Source organism: Haliaeetus leucocephalus, unplaced genomic scaffold (assembly GCF_000737465.1).
Source record: "Haliaeetus leucocephalus isolate CR32 unplaced genomic scaffold, Haliaeetus_leucocephalus-4.0 Scaffold362, whole genome shotgun sequence".
NCBI classification, from domain to species: domain Eukaryota; kingdom Metazoa; phylum Chordata; class Aves; order Accipitriformes; family Accipitridae; genus Haliaeetus; species Haliaeetus leucocephalus.
Window position 1 is genome coordinate 4,587,831 of NW_010972798.1, and position 14,454 is coordinate 4,602,284.

A 14,454-nucleotide genomic window follows, 5' to 3' on the forward strand; every position below is an offset into this window, starting at 1 on the left:
GAAAATAAGGACAAATGTACAAAACCAACCTGACAAGAAGGCTCTAGATGAAACATATTCAAAGCACTTGCAAATGATGTTGCTGGACAGATGCAGAAGGAAATTAAATCAAGTAAATTTTCCCCTGCAAAACACAGACTGAAAAACTGATTTTATTTTTAAAAATTCACAGTCCTGCCTTTACCTGCAGATACTTCAAATAAAAAGATACAATTTTAGTTGTGACACATTTTTTAAAGGAGAGATTCCCAGAACTACTGTTTGACCACATTTATTTGAAAGTGGATTTTATCTTCGCTTCCAACTTTATGCAGATGGCAAAGAAGCCAGCCCAGCTCAGAGCAATAGGAGCTTAGCCACAAACTTCAAAGAAACCACATCCATACTTCTCCATTTTCTGTTAATCCTTTGGCAACCATGGCATTTGTTTTTCCATAATCGGCAACAGATGTCCATCTCATCTAGAGCATCCTTGTATATATGGTTGTAAAATTTTAAAAAAACCCATGAAACAAAAACCACATATATGAGAAAACATCAGCAGTATGAAATTCCTGAAGGGTTTCAAGGCTTGCTCCTACTCAACTGAAGTCAATGTACTTCCAACTATTTTAGCTGGAGCAGGACCAAATCCTTACAGAACCAGATACACATTCCTCAAAAAGCAAAACCTTAAGAGCGTTGTAACCCAAACATGAAAGACAAACTTTAGCAATGTACCTTGCCTGGCCCTAGCCAACATAATATATTTAGCTAGGGTATTTCATTCACTCCTGATTTCGGCAAGATTCCCATTGGTTACAGTGAGAGCATTAAGTAATGTAGCAAAAGGACATCATGCATTAGTAAGCTAAAATATGAATCCGTGCTTACGGCGATAGCTTTCCCTTCTAATGCCCTATAATGGGCATCTAGAAAAGGAAAAAAGACAAGAAGCTTTACAGAAAAAAATCTGCATTTTGTTACATTGATGACCATCCTAAGCAACTCCACAGAAGTTTTCAGGGTTCCTTTTGATGTACATGAAGAAAGCAAAAAGTCAAAAATAGACCAATGTTAGGCAAGATAATAACACATTTACTCATTAGTGCAGAATGCAAAATAACAGCTAATGCTTAATACAAACAAAATAGTATCACTTTCATACTCCTCAGAAATACATGGATTCCACAGTTTACTTCCTTGCCTTAAAAGAAATGCTTAAATGTAGTATGAACTTCGTGTGTCTCTAAAAATATGATCCCGAGTTACCAAAGGAACCATTGGAGGGGGGAAAAAAAAAAAATTAGAAATGGACATTTAAGAGCAAGTTGCAAGGAAATTCCCATTTTGTTTGGCGTGAAAAGAAACAAAGAAGATCCACTGCTTGGATTTGGGGGGTTTTTTTGGTTTTGGAGTAGGTTTTGTTGTTTGGGGTTTTTTGTTGGTTTTTTTTGCATCAAGTGAAAGAAAACAATACATATGTGGGAGGGAAAACATTTTCACAAATATAATAAATACCTGTTCTGATCCAAAAGCAAAGTGCGATGTAGAGTGTTCTAGTTAAACAAAAACAACCTACAGAATAATGCCTTAAATATTAACAAATCAATTAGTGGTCAGCACAGTAAAATAAATATGAACACATTGATTTACATTTTGTTTCTAGCAGCAAAGGTCATTAACCTACTGGCCAATGCGACAGCTTCACAGAAGTCCTGTATCTTGGGTTTGGTGCTTTGTTTAACATGAGAAAGATTCACTGGGTCTGGAAAATGGCACTACAGCTGTACGGTATTCTCCTCAGCCCATCTATGTCGAACAGGGTTTGGCCAGGACCTGTTTTCAACACGTGTTTTGAACACTGATTTGGAGAACAGTTTTCACAAAAAAAAAAAAAAAAATTAAAAAAAAATCAGGATCCACCCAGTTTCTCATGCTGACAAGTGAGTTTGGATTGGCCTGAACCCTAATGATATTAGTGTGGTGCGGTGTTTTCTCTTTGCAGTCAACAATTTTCTATGTTGGAGGGAGAGTCGGAAGATCACAAACCATTAAGCAATGCTGAAGAGGGAGAGGAAAGCTTTGGTCACTTGTAGGGAAGGGCCACAACAGAGCACTGGGGCAAGGTGAGTCTCAGCTGCCTCTCCCAGCAAGAAATACCTTTCCTCCCATGCAGGAAACCTGTCCTACTCTTGTCGCTTGAGTCCCACTGTCTGCTTTATACCTGCTGTATAACCCACCACTTTGAAATTCTCAGGATGATGACATTCACTTCTTGTACTCCCTTGAACAAAACAAAGCAGATGCAGGCCTCTCTGTTCAGGGCAGACTCGAGCCATTCCTCAAAACCTGACTCAGCCCCATGCAGAGAGAAGCCTGCAGGAGCAGCCCCCTGCACCTCCCTCGCACACCCTCCCAAACGCACTGGCACACGGGTGCGCTGTGGTACATTTGCACCAGATGTTACCAGGAGGTAACACTGCATGGAGCAAACTGAGTTTTGACGCCTCTGGCAGTCACTGGAAATGCCAAACGAGGGGCAGACCGCTGGGCTGGGAGCGGGAGCAGCAACCAAAGCAAAGTGGTGAACAGTTGATTTTGGGGACACGTGAAAGCTGACAAAAATGCTTTCTTGGCACTAGCAATAAGCTAGAGAACACCAGTACCTACAGCTCTTCCAGCTCGTATTTCGCAAAGTGTTGTTCCTCTGCTACTAATTGCAGCCTGTGGGAAATGCCGTGTTTTAATTTACAGCAAGAGGGATGTTTAACCATAATGCAGGGATCACTCTGGTGAAGCACCTTGTGGCAAGGCTCATTCAACCCCCTCTGTCCCTGCACAGTGGTGTCAGACTAGAAAAACAAATGACAGAACACAAAGAGAAAACGAGAGCCCTTCTTTGACTGCAAAAGATGAGAGGAAAAGGCTGATGAGATTTGTGCGAGGGGAATGTTCTTCAAGGCTGCAGAGGTCGAGCAAGGGGCAGGAAAGCACAAAGAAACAGATGTACAGGCTGTCAAAACTGCTTATCTCATGCTTTGCAACCTGGGCACCTGTCCTCCTACCTTCTAACGTGCTCCAGTGCACAAACCCTATTTAATTGGACTTTGCACAAAGGAGGGGAAGGAACCCCATTCAAGAGGATGTCCGTTGCTCTGCCTGTACCTGCAGGGCAAGGATCAGCATAGAATGATGTAGGGGGTTACTTTCGACTACTATGCAAGAGCTCATCTTGCCCAGATTTAGGAAGGCTGTGTTAAGGTTCTATGGTGACCTGATGCTCAGGTAGCTAAAGAAAACAATACTCGATTTCTGCGGAGCAGCCAAGTGCAACAAACCCTTCTGAGGTGGACGACAAAGATGAATAAAAACTATCTGGATTTTTTGTTAGTTTACTCATTTTTCATTTTTTAAGGCAAGCAGAAAGTCCTTCTGGAATGCAAGAGGCAGGATCAGAATGGCAAAATAAGGGGGTGGGGGAGCTACCTTCAACATTACGCACTAGGTAAAATTTATCCCTGGTAAAATGCTACTGAAACCAACAGAGCTGCATTTAATTCAATGTACTACCTAACAAGGAGTGGGAGACAAGCCATGATGCTTCCATTACCCCCTCTCTGCACCTGCCACTGAAGTCAATGAAGCCATACCAGAGTACAGCTGTAGCAGCACAGTGGTGAATCAGGTCCAATGGAGGTTACTTACATGCTGCACTTGCCACTGGAGCCAATGTTTTAGAAACACAATGAACTGGATTCCAATCACAGCTCCTCACATCTACCCAAATGAGCAGAAAAATAAATGTCAGCCCTACTTCTGCTCTTTATCCCCTTTCTACTTTTGCTAAGGAAAATCAAAACAGACACACACCCTTTGGGTTTGTCTACACTTACAAAGTTGCTTAACAAGTTTCATGAATACTTCTGCATGGCCAAAAAGCTGTGGCTTTTGAGCTGTGGCTCAAACAATCATCACCCCTGACATTCACATCCTACCTAACTTTGGATTTTTGATGGTCCCTAAAACAGTGAAGTTCACATCAAGGAATGGAATTAAAACCCATCCTGAGATGGGAAAAGAAAGAGGGGAAAAAATTCATCCAATATTGGTAGCTCTAGTCCAAAGGAGCATTTCAGCTCTCCTCTGTAATACCCACTGGGCTTTGTCCAGGGAATGGCATGGAAGCAGGACACACCGATATCTGCTCCCCAAGGTCCAGGCAGCCCGGCTCTCCCAGAGCAATCGAGCTGCAGGTCAGAGACCAACACTTGCTCTCTTCTACATCAGCATGCAAAGAAATTACAGCTGACAGCTCCTTCCGACCTATTCTCAACCCTACTCAGTCTAAGGCAGAATCAGAGCAGAGCACACCTCATCTGAGCAGGTTTGCTTTCCTATTCACTTCATTAAGTCACTGAGATCCCCACAGACTCTCTTCAGAGAGATGAGCTACACCAATGGTGCATTAATGTGGCCAGCCAACAACACCGAGAATCTTTCTGCACTGTTAACTGGTAGAAGAGAGTATTTCCAAATGGGGTGAATCAGCTGATATCCAATGTCAGATGTTCAGAATGAAATCTGCATCGCAGAGGAAGCTGTAAGAGGCAAGACCCTCCAAGGAGAAGAGGTATGCACAGCCCTTCTACAAGGATGTGGAAAGAACCTACTCTGGGCTGTAATGGGAGCCACAAGCAGAAATTTGTGGACAAGTACACCACCTAATTCACACATTCACAGGGCCCATTCCTGCCCCTCTTTTACAAGCTGCCCAGAGATTCAGTCTGCTGTAGGGAGGCATTCTGGAGCACTGCTCTGTGGTGTGCAAAGAAGGGGGTGGGCTTTGCACATGGTCCACCTGTGTGGTAGAACCACAGAAGTTCCCAGCACTTCTTGGGCTTTGCATGTTCATGCAGAAGGCTAGGGAGAAGACAAAGTCCTCCCCGCCATTCAATACAATGAAGAGCCTTAGATAATTAGCAAACAAACATCAAAAACACTTCATGTCCTGCACAGCGTCATCCTGCCAACTATGATAGAAAATAAATCTAACCATACCATTAAGTTTGCAGGTGTTACATGTATAGCTCGAGAGCATACTCCTATCAAATGGAGCACAAAGCAGGGCATGTGGCAAACAGCAGGCGAGAGACAAGCTGCTCTATTTGCAAACTACTACCAAGGGTGGCGCATCATTGTACATAGCCTAGGTTCTCCATCTCATTCCTATACCGCTGTTCGGACACCTTGCTTTTATGCTGTTTGCTTTCTAAGTGCTGTCTGAACTCCATCTCCTCGCTGGCCCCGGCGTTGCACATGGAGCAGTAGAACTGGCCACTGGGAGTGACACACATGGCCAGATCCCGAGGAATCCTCTGACGTGAGCGGGGATTGAAGTAGGGACCTGAGGAGTCAACAGAAAAGCCTGTTTTATCTATAAGAAAGAAAAGCTTGCGGCAGCTCAGTGACAACTTCTAAGTCCAACGAATGATTAAAAAGCAGCCAAAGATTAGCTTCTTTAACTGATTAGAGTCTGAACCTTATTTTCCTATATGACTTCTCTGCTGAGATCCACCTTTATAGAGGTGTAGGACACAGGGGAGAGTACTTGCTGATATTTTCTAAAGCAGTAGAGTGGGCTTAGTGCCCCAGTCTTATTAAGAATCAACAGGGCTTTGAAAATTAGGAGTCTAATCATTGATGTGATGAATCAATTCTTTCTTTTCTTTTTCTTAACCTTCCAATTCCAGAATTAGAACAGTCTTTTGATTAAATAAACTGCCTCAATTTAAAATCATCACAAAGTGATATTTAATAGAACTTTAAAAGATTTATCTTTTCCACATGACAGTGGTTAGAATGACACAATTAAATCAAGCTTCACCAGGACTCAGGGTTTCAGCTAATATGTGCTCACAACACAACTTAAAATGAAAAAGAGAAACAGATGCTGGGCTGGACACTGTAAAACACACTTTAAATCATAGTAAAGAGGCAAAGTTAGTATCTAACACCTGAGGAAGGACTCTACTCTAGGAACAGATGGTCTTAGAGGGAGGCTAACATGCTCTCTCATTCCGGTCATGGGAGTGCAAGTACAGGTTGATGTGCTACAGTAGGAGTTAAAGCACCTGGCCACTTGCCAAGAAAATAAAGCAGGAAAATTGTCACCACTTAGAGCAACCTTATAGACAGGCAGATGGTAAATTAAGTTACAAACTGAGAAACTGAACTAACAAGCAGGCCGACAAAACAAAGCAACTTTAGCAACTGGGAAAAAACATGCAGACATGAAGGATCAGGAGAGCTAGGACCAGCTCCTTTCACAACCTGTCTCTGCTAAAGCAGACCTCAGAAACAGAAGAAAAACAAATCTTTTATTACTCATTATTATTCCAACCATAGAACAGATGCAAGCTCCCGGTTACCTGTGTTGTTTTGAACTGTATACATATTTCTTCTGTTCTGCATCATCTTATATTCATTCCCTTCTTTCCTCGCCCTTCGTTTGCCTAGTTCTGATGCATCCCTGAAGATTAAACAAATACGAACAGCTGCAATTCAGAGTTTTCTGAGAAGAAGACTGCCAGAGACACTGCCACATGCTTTCAGCCTGAGCGTGAAGTTGAACAATACCTACGAGAATGAGTTATTCTGTGCTTCTGCAAGACGCAGCCGTTTGGCATGATTTTTCCCTTGGTAGTGAGCCTGTGCCACAGCCGGAGAACTAAACGAGGCATCACAAAGCTTGCAGTAATCATTCTCTGTGGCCAAGATCACTCGGCCACCTGGTTTACTGGATCCCATCTAGCAGCAAAGGGAGAGACAGCATGTGAAACACAAGAAGGTTAAATCGTTGAAATATTGAATCACAGGGACTGAGACCAGTATAATCTTCATCAGGCAGCAAGAAAGCTGGAATTATAGCATAGGGATTAGGACACTCTCAAGTGCTCCCCAAAGTGTTCTTACAAGAACTTCACTTTCCCTGCCTCAGCCTCCAGGAGAATCAGCAAATTCCTCGAGATCTAGGCAAATCCCTGGCCTCAGACTGAGAGGAAAGCAATCTGAACAAAGACCCTGTACCTCTCCAATAGCTACAGAGGCTTGTTTACTTCACAGCAGTGATTTAACTCCTCTAGTCCTGACTGCTGGGAGCTGATGAACAGTGACTTTCACACTGAGGAAGGCCCACTGAAAGGTAAAGGTGCTCCTCTCTCCTATTTACAGCGTACCTAATCTCTCCACAGTACCCTGTCTCTACCCAGCTTTCTGACCACAGTAAGAGATAAAAAAACAACAGGAGAGCTGCCAAACTTCTGATCCTTACCCTTCAGGTAGGAAGGCACCTGGATCAAGACTTCAAAGGAAGAATCCAGCCTCACATGCGTAGCTCCTGCCCTATGAAGGATACCTTGCTTGTCTAGCCAGACCACACACCGATCGGGGCAGCAACCATGTCTCCTCAGTGTGTATTATCCAGAGGAAAGTGCTTTGTAAACAGTGCAGCAGCAGTGATTCATACAGCCATGTCACTGCGGCACTTGCCAAGCTGAGTTTCTTTCACATCTCCTTTGATACTGTTTAAGCTTATAGACACAGGCAGACACAATCCTGGCTCCGATGTTACAACATGAATCCTCACATGGCCCCAGAGTGGTCTCTTTATTGCCACAGGCCATTTCCTCCATTAACAAAAACGCATCAGATACCCTAGCAGGTACAGCACCCATGTCCCACTACCTCGGCCTGGACCCCATGGCCCCTCGATTCAGTTCTGTGAGCTGCCAAGTTGTTTTACAGAGGCCCGAGTCTCCCTCAGGCAGCTCCGACAGCAAGTGTAACAGTCTGCCGCTTCATGGCAAATGCTCTTTGCTTTTCTACAAACAGAGGCTTATGCTTTGGGAAATGACAGGCACAGCTTCGATCCCTGCAGCCCAGCTGCAGTTCCCTGCACAGTCACATGCAAAAGCCAGGTTAGCTGTTAAGTCCCATGACAATCAGTTGTGATGAATTCTAGAAGAAGAAAGCAAAAATCATCTCTTTTGCCTCTAATGTGTCCGAGACAGAATTAATCTGGATCACTGAGGCAACGATCTATTCACCCTACACACAGGAATGAGCACTTCAAAAGGAGCAACAAAAGAGGAATTAGCTAACAGCTCTGGGCAATGGGTGTAGGAGCACCTAAGCACTTTTTCCACGTAGGCTTCCCTCACACAATAGAGGGATGATTGTGCAGATCGGATGCCACACCCTCATGTCCAAATCCAGCTCCAACAATGCTGTTTTATACCTGCCCTTAAACAACCATAATCAGCGGCACATTGGACATCCCTAGGAATCAAAGTATTTGCCGTGCAGAAATAGAACATTTCAAGTCCAATATTCTGCTGCAAGGGCAGATCAATATCTGCATCTTCAAAGGAAAGCAAATAGCCCACAACAGGCCATTTCCACCATCCTGTGCCATCACAAGGAAAATTCTTTCCCAACTCCTGCAGTAATCCTCAAAGCGTGAGATCTAGTTATCCTTACGGGGGTGGGGTTTAGGTGACAAGTAAGCAGCATGATGTTAGTCACCTTCCCATGCCTTACCTGAGCTGGAAGGGAGACAACCTGAGGTGGGGCAGGCTCAACTGAATTACTCATTCTGGCAGGTGCCGGACAGCTATTGGCAGCATAGTAATTTCGGAGTTTCTTACTGTGGTTTTTACCCTGGAAAGAGAACCCAAATTAATCGCTGTACTATTAATAGTATCTTACACTGAAAGAAAAAGGGTCCAGAGACCAAAACGAGAAAGTGGTCATGAAGATGGCACCTCGGGTAAAGGAGCCGTCACTCAGAAAATAACAGCTCTGGACTTGAGAGAAGCTGGCATCCCCCTACTTTCTCTAAAGCGCTCATCACCTAGCAGGATTGGGCCTCATTTTTGACTGATTTTCTCAAATCAGCAAGTTTACAATTAGTTCCTCAATCTGTTTCCTTTTCATTTAAAACTACTATTTTGTATTTTAAACACGAAACGTTAACTGCTTTGCATAGCTTTTTGATAAGCCTGAACACACACACACACTTCTTTTCACAAGGTTGCAAGCATGAGTTAAAACATGAGATCGAACCTAAAAAACCCTGCTTCATATTTTATTTTCTCTTGGAAAAAGATATACTATAGTTCTTTCTGGTGTTTTGAAAGCCCAACAGAGCTACATGAGAGTATGCATATGCATTGTGGATATATAGTAAGACATATGCATAAATGCAAGTTATGTACTATAAATGCGCTTCTGTCCCCTCATGGCAGAAATACTGCAGAAATCTGACGTTGAAGTGTAACACTAATTCAACCTACCCCTTCACTGGCATGATACCTCTTTTTCAGGGCCAACAGCAAATCTGGGTCTGGTGTCCTGAGGATACGGACAACCACCCTTTTGGATTTGCTGGTGCCGAAAGTTACTATCTCCACATCTTACACAAATATAGCACTAGTAAGAGAGGGTACTAGTAAAACAGGGTAACATAAGACTATGACATATTGATCTCTCAGCAAAGACTCAGATGCAAATAGTCCCCAAACTATTTCACGCAAGTCAACCAGACCAGCTTGAACAAAATTAATTTGGTCTGAGCTGGCTTAGCTGATGCTGTCCAAAACAGATGAGAAAGTTTGCGTAAATTGCCCCACCAGCAGATCAGTTGTATGTATAACCTCAGGAAGGAGGCAGTGATGAGCACATGGCAGCAGCTCCCTTTCCTAACTGCACTGGTGGATCCAGCAGAAACCATCTGTCCAGGCCTTACAAAATCACATCTGTGCAATCAGAAGTTCTATTTTATTGGATGAGTGTACAGGTGGGAAACAGATCGCATAAAATAAAGGTAAATTATGAGCATCTGCCTTTTCACCCATGCCATCTTTGTACTACTTCTCTGTCCCTGCGGACAAAGTCTTCACAACATGCTCCAGTGATGACACCTTAAATGAAAGCACTGCAGCATGTCTGGACGAACAGCAAATTCAAGCAGGGTGAAGATATGCCTACAGAGCAGTTCTAGCCATAGCTTCCCATCCATTAGATGGTGTAGAGGTAGCTTCGGATGAGCTAACTCAAATGCTGCTGTTGGTGTGCAGCCACCTCAACAAAGCACTCAAAACCCCCTTGAGAAGCTAAGTTAGTCCTCATGCATTAGTCCACACTTAGCTCTGTGCTACCACAGCAATGCTGCTGGCAGTGCATGTGCTGGCACAGGTATGGTCTACACAAGCTGCAAATGCAGCAGCCCTGAAAGCCGTGCCTCCTGCTACTCTCCTCACCTGGTAATGAGCCTGGGCTTGTTGTGCTGAGTTCAGAGTGACATTGCAAAGCTTACAGCACAGAGGCTTACATAGTTCTTCCAGCATAGGGTCCTGCTCCACCACCTTTGCAAGCTCTTCTTCTTGTGTGTGATGAAAGGAAGGCCCCAGTCCGAGAGATTTTGGTGGGGAGAGTGGTGAGCTGGCTCTTGGCCTTGTAGCCACTGACATAGGAAGAGATGAAGGGTTCTCAGGATGAGGAAGAAGACCTGCTTGCTGTAGAAGAATCATTGGCCAGGAAGACTGTGAGCATGCTACTTCTGAAGGATGAGGAGTCTTCTTCAGATCTAGACCAGAGAGACATAAAAGCTGAAATAAGCAGCGCTAACAGGAACACCAACAATTCAGGGCACAACTTCTGTAACTTCATTGCCTCTACTTTATGCCTTTTCACAATGCCAAGCAGGATGAAGTCAGTTTATAACACTTTACCCCACAGGAATGGCAGCAGGCCAGAGAGCCGGGGCCAGATTAAAAGATACGTGCATAAGAAGTGGATTAAAGTCCGAAATGTAGTTGTTAGTATCCCATGGCACCCTCCTGGACAGGCAAAGATTCCTAACCACTCATAGTACCTGACCCACAGCACACACGCCCCACAGCTCCATGACCGCTAGAAGATGCGACACACAACGTGCACAGCACATACAGCTGTGTTAATGGGAATGGGAGGGATACAACCATTAGTCCCGTTCTCTTTTGACAACCTAAGAACAAGCTCATACTCCAAGACCTAAACAATATTACAATGTATTACTGCTGCTGATGACATAAAAAGAACCCAAATATTTCAAAACAGTTGTGTTTTTTTTATATATACATAGGTAGATACAAAATACATACACACACACAAATACATCCCTCAAATATTCACCAAGACCTTCCTGGGTAAAGATACTCTACAGTTAACTTCTCTCAAATAAGTCAAAAAAACCCAAAGAGTGAGAACCACCGTGAGCACACCTTGTTGTACATAGTCAGCTCCTAAGGGTTCTCTTCCATGGTCTTGTTGAATGACCTTGAGCTATTTTTCATGTTTCCTTTACTAACCACAACTGATGCAACATTCAGAGCTGTATCTTCTTCTTCTGCAAAATGGAGAGCTTATCCCATATTAACCTTTATTCAATTTTTTCTCAGTTAATTCAAGTATTTAGAACTAACCCTAGATTTCCAACAAGGCGTTCTGAGAGGCTTATTTAATTAAAGTTTATAAATCACATCTAAAGCCCGGGATGAACATTCCTAGAATAATGCAGAGCAGTGATATTATGAATCAAGGCACAGCCACTTTTGTTAATTTCTTATTAGCTTCTTATCATAACAAATCCTGTTCACTGCTACACTGGGATGGAGAGAAGCATTATCTTGGTCTTTGCAGATCACTTCCAGCTAAGGCTGCATTGGTAGCAACCATGTTTATGCTATGGGCTTTGCTAGTTTGTTTAAGCAAATAGTGAGCCACATCTACATTTTAAAATAACACTTCTGGAAAATTAGGGAAAGGTAAATTAAATGCCACGTAGGAACTTTGTTCCTAAGTCACTTTTGAAAACAGAATTCGACTTCAAAGGCATTTTGGAACCTGGAGAAGCAGATAGCATTTATCTGGGATAACTTCTGGGATTTTCTGTCTGCTAAAATTAGCAGGAGATAAATACCTTGCTACATTCAAGCTCCGGAAAATCCCAGCTGATGCCTGCATTTTTAGGTACTGTATTACCTTTGAAAGTCTGGCCCCAGAGAGGTCTATGTTCTATCAGGAAAAATAAAAAACAATTTTAAAATAAAGAAAAAAAGAAAATCACTGGGACTAAAGTGCTCAAGTGACACAAGCATTTCTGCAATGTTTACCTCTAAAACTAGACTTTCAAATAATACAACTCTGGAGGCAGTTCAGTTATTACTAGTAACTAAAGGTAAGGAAAAAAAGCAAAGGAAAAAAAAAAGAGCAGCATGCATTGCCTTGAGGACAAGCTTTTAAGGCAATAATAGAGCCACCAGGAGCTTTCATGTTTTTAAATAGCCCTCCACCACCAAGGCTCTGTCAAATTCCAGGAGAACTATACCTAACACAATGCCACCATAAAAACAAAATCAAAACCGGTATCATGAAAACTAACTGAAACAAGGTAAAACAGAATCCACCACAAAGAAGGAAGAGGAAACACAGGAATGGTGTGGTACAAGTCATCCATCAGCAGTGTAAATTCTGTAGTGTTACCTAACTTCTCTCCAACTTTCAGCATACGTGTTCCTGGTTAAACAGAACTATGGAAAAAGATTTTGCTACCTTTAGTTCCCTCAAGTAGTAGTCTGTAGACAGTCTAATTAATTTCAGTGGGGCTACGGATGGAACAAGTTCATATTCATGACGGTTAAATGTATCATAACGCAGGCCTATCAAGGCAGTTTAGATCAACTATGCAAGCAGGTAAGCATGCCATCCAATTACAGAGTTTTATTACACCAGCATAACGGGCCTCCTACCTTAAAATGGGAGTAAATTATAGCTAAATACTTCATAGAGCAATATAAAGAGATCTACAGTAAATGGCAACCGGGACCTATCTGCGTAATTTTGCATGAGTGTTTGTTGCATCGAGTCTTCCATACGCAACTGTCAGGGATGGGATTTGTTGTATACAAGATAGGACACAGTGCTTACAGGTTCTGCATCCACAGGGCAAAAGGTATAACCTAATACTCTTAGAAAATCTTTAATTGTAATGTCATTTACTGTTTCCTAAAGTAAACAGTAGTCTGAAGATAAAATTAAGGCTGCATCGGCAATTTTAAAATCAGAACTTCTTGACCTGGCATACGCAACCCTGATCTTCTTCTGATGGTGAACTCTTATCACTGAAATTCCTCAAATTACGTTGATTTCTTTCCTACAGGTATTATTTAAAAGGGAAAAAAAACCCCCAATCACTCAAATTCAGCTTATTTATATGTCCCCTTAATCTTCCACTGCGGGTCGCTACAGATACCCCGTTCACGAGAAGGTAACAGGACATCTTTGACAACTCCCTTCCCTTCACATGCGAAGTTGCAAAATCTTTACACTACAAACCAGCAAAGGAGCGAGGAACCTCCATCACGGAGGAGACCCAATCCCAATGCCCTGCGTACCTCAGCCTGGTAGCACACAGGCACTGCTGGTGGCACAGATAACCAGGGAGCAACCTCCCCAGCTGTCAACAGTGCAGTTCTGGGAAAGAAACCGGTATGGCCTCAACTCTGAGCACCATTTGGTGGAGTAGGCATATATACGATGCGACCTTCCTCGGCCGTAAGTGTAAACCACAATGAGACATCTGCATGCCATGTGTTCCCACCAGCATTATTTTTTAAATGCAGTTGAGGCAACTAGTAACAGTGACAGAAAGCTCTACAGACAATGAACAAGTTGTGGGCTTTTTTGGTTTTTTTTTTTTTCCAAGACAGAAAGTGTTTCTTCTCAAGTCCACTTGCATCTCAAAACACTGACATCGCTTAACCTAACTTTGCCAGCAAGTTTACCTTTGGCCATAGATTAGGCCGACAGAACTTCAGCCTGAAAGTCAGGGTCATTTCACGACGCTGCAGGGGTCGAAGACAGCGCACCAAAACAAACACACACCACACACAATTCTACCTTAAGATGCAGGGCCTGCTAACCCTCTGCTGAGGAGGATACGTATTTAGTAACCCAGAAACAGATGTCGCTTATCATCTCTTACATCAACGGGCTATCAGAAACCACGGTGTAAATCCTGACATCCTAGCTGACATTTCTGCAAAGTTGCGTGCCTTGCAGTCTTGGTGATGGAGTCTAAGAGGGGAAAAAAAAAAAAATAAAAAAAGCCCCGGTATCTACTCCCTCGGAATAACTGCAACCTGAGCAAGAATCCGAGGCACCGACACACTTTCCGGCGAGGCAGAAACGAAACCAGCATAACGGAGAGGCAGACACAGACATCCGCACCACCGAACTACCTGAAGCACCCCCGAACCCGGCAGAAACGTTGCGAGCCCCCCCAACCCCTGTCATACCGCACCGGCAACCGAAGCCGGCCCCCAACCCCGCTAAAAAACCCCGGTCCCCCCACCCACGGGCGGCCAGGGCCGC

At 43.4% G+C, this 14,454-nt stretch overlaps 1 protein-coding gene across 1 annotated transcript; it reads right to left on the bottom strand.

Moving 5' to 3' along the window:
* Positions 1–1,891: 1,891 nt before the first annotated feature.
* ZMAT3 (zinc finger, matrin-type 3) lies at positions 1,892–14,167 on the bottom strand. Its single transcript, XM_010572913.1, has 7 exons — positions 12,002–14,167; positions 11,304–11,459; positions 10,302–10,627; positions 8,581–8,700; positions 6,623–6,789; positions 6,411–6,511; positions 1,892–5,386 (listed from the first exon to the last, which is right to left on the bottom strand). Exons 3-7 carry the CDS (start codon positions 10,569–10,571, stop codon positions 5,175–5,177), a joined length of 870 nt encoding a protein of 289 aa, XP_010571215.1. The 5' UTR covers positions 10,572–10,627; positions 11,304–11,459; positions 12,002–14,167; the 3' UTR covers positions 1,892–5,174.
* Positions 14,168–14,454: the final 287 nt, after the last annotated feature.

What these genes read in the sequence shown, in the direction of transcription:
- ZMAT3 (XM_010572913.1), bottom strand. Translation starts at nt 10,571, where the DNA reads ATGATTCTTCTACAGCAAGCAGGTCTTCTTCCTCATCCTGAGAACCCT. An exon ending in TTGTCTCCCTTCCAGCTCAG is followed by an intron (nt 6,790 to 8,580) that starts GTAAGGCATGGG and finishes CTTTGCTGCTAG; the next exon opens with ATGGGATCCAGTAAACCAGG. An exon ending in GCACAGAATAACTCATTCTC is followed by an intron (nt 6,512 to 6,622) that starts GTAGGTATTGTT and finishes TTTAATCTTCAG; the next exon opens with GGATGCATCAGAACTAGGCA.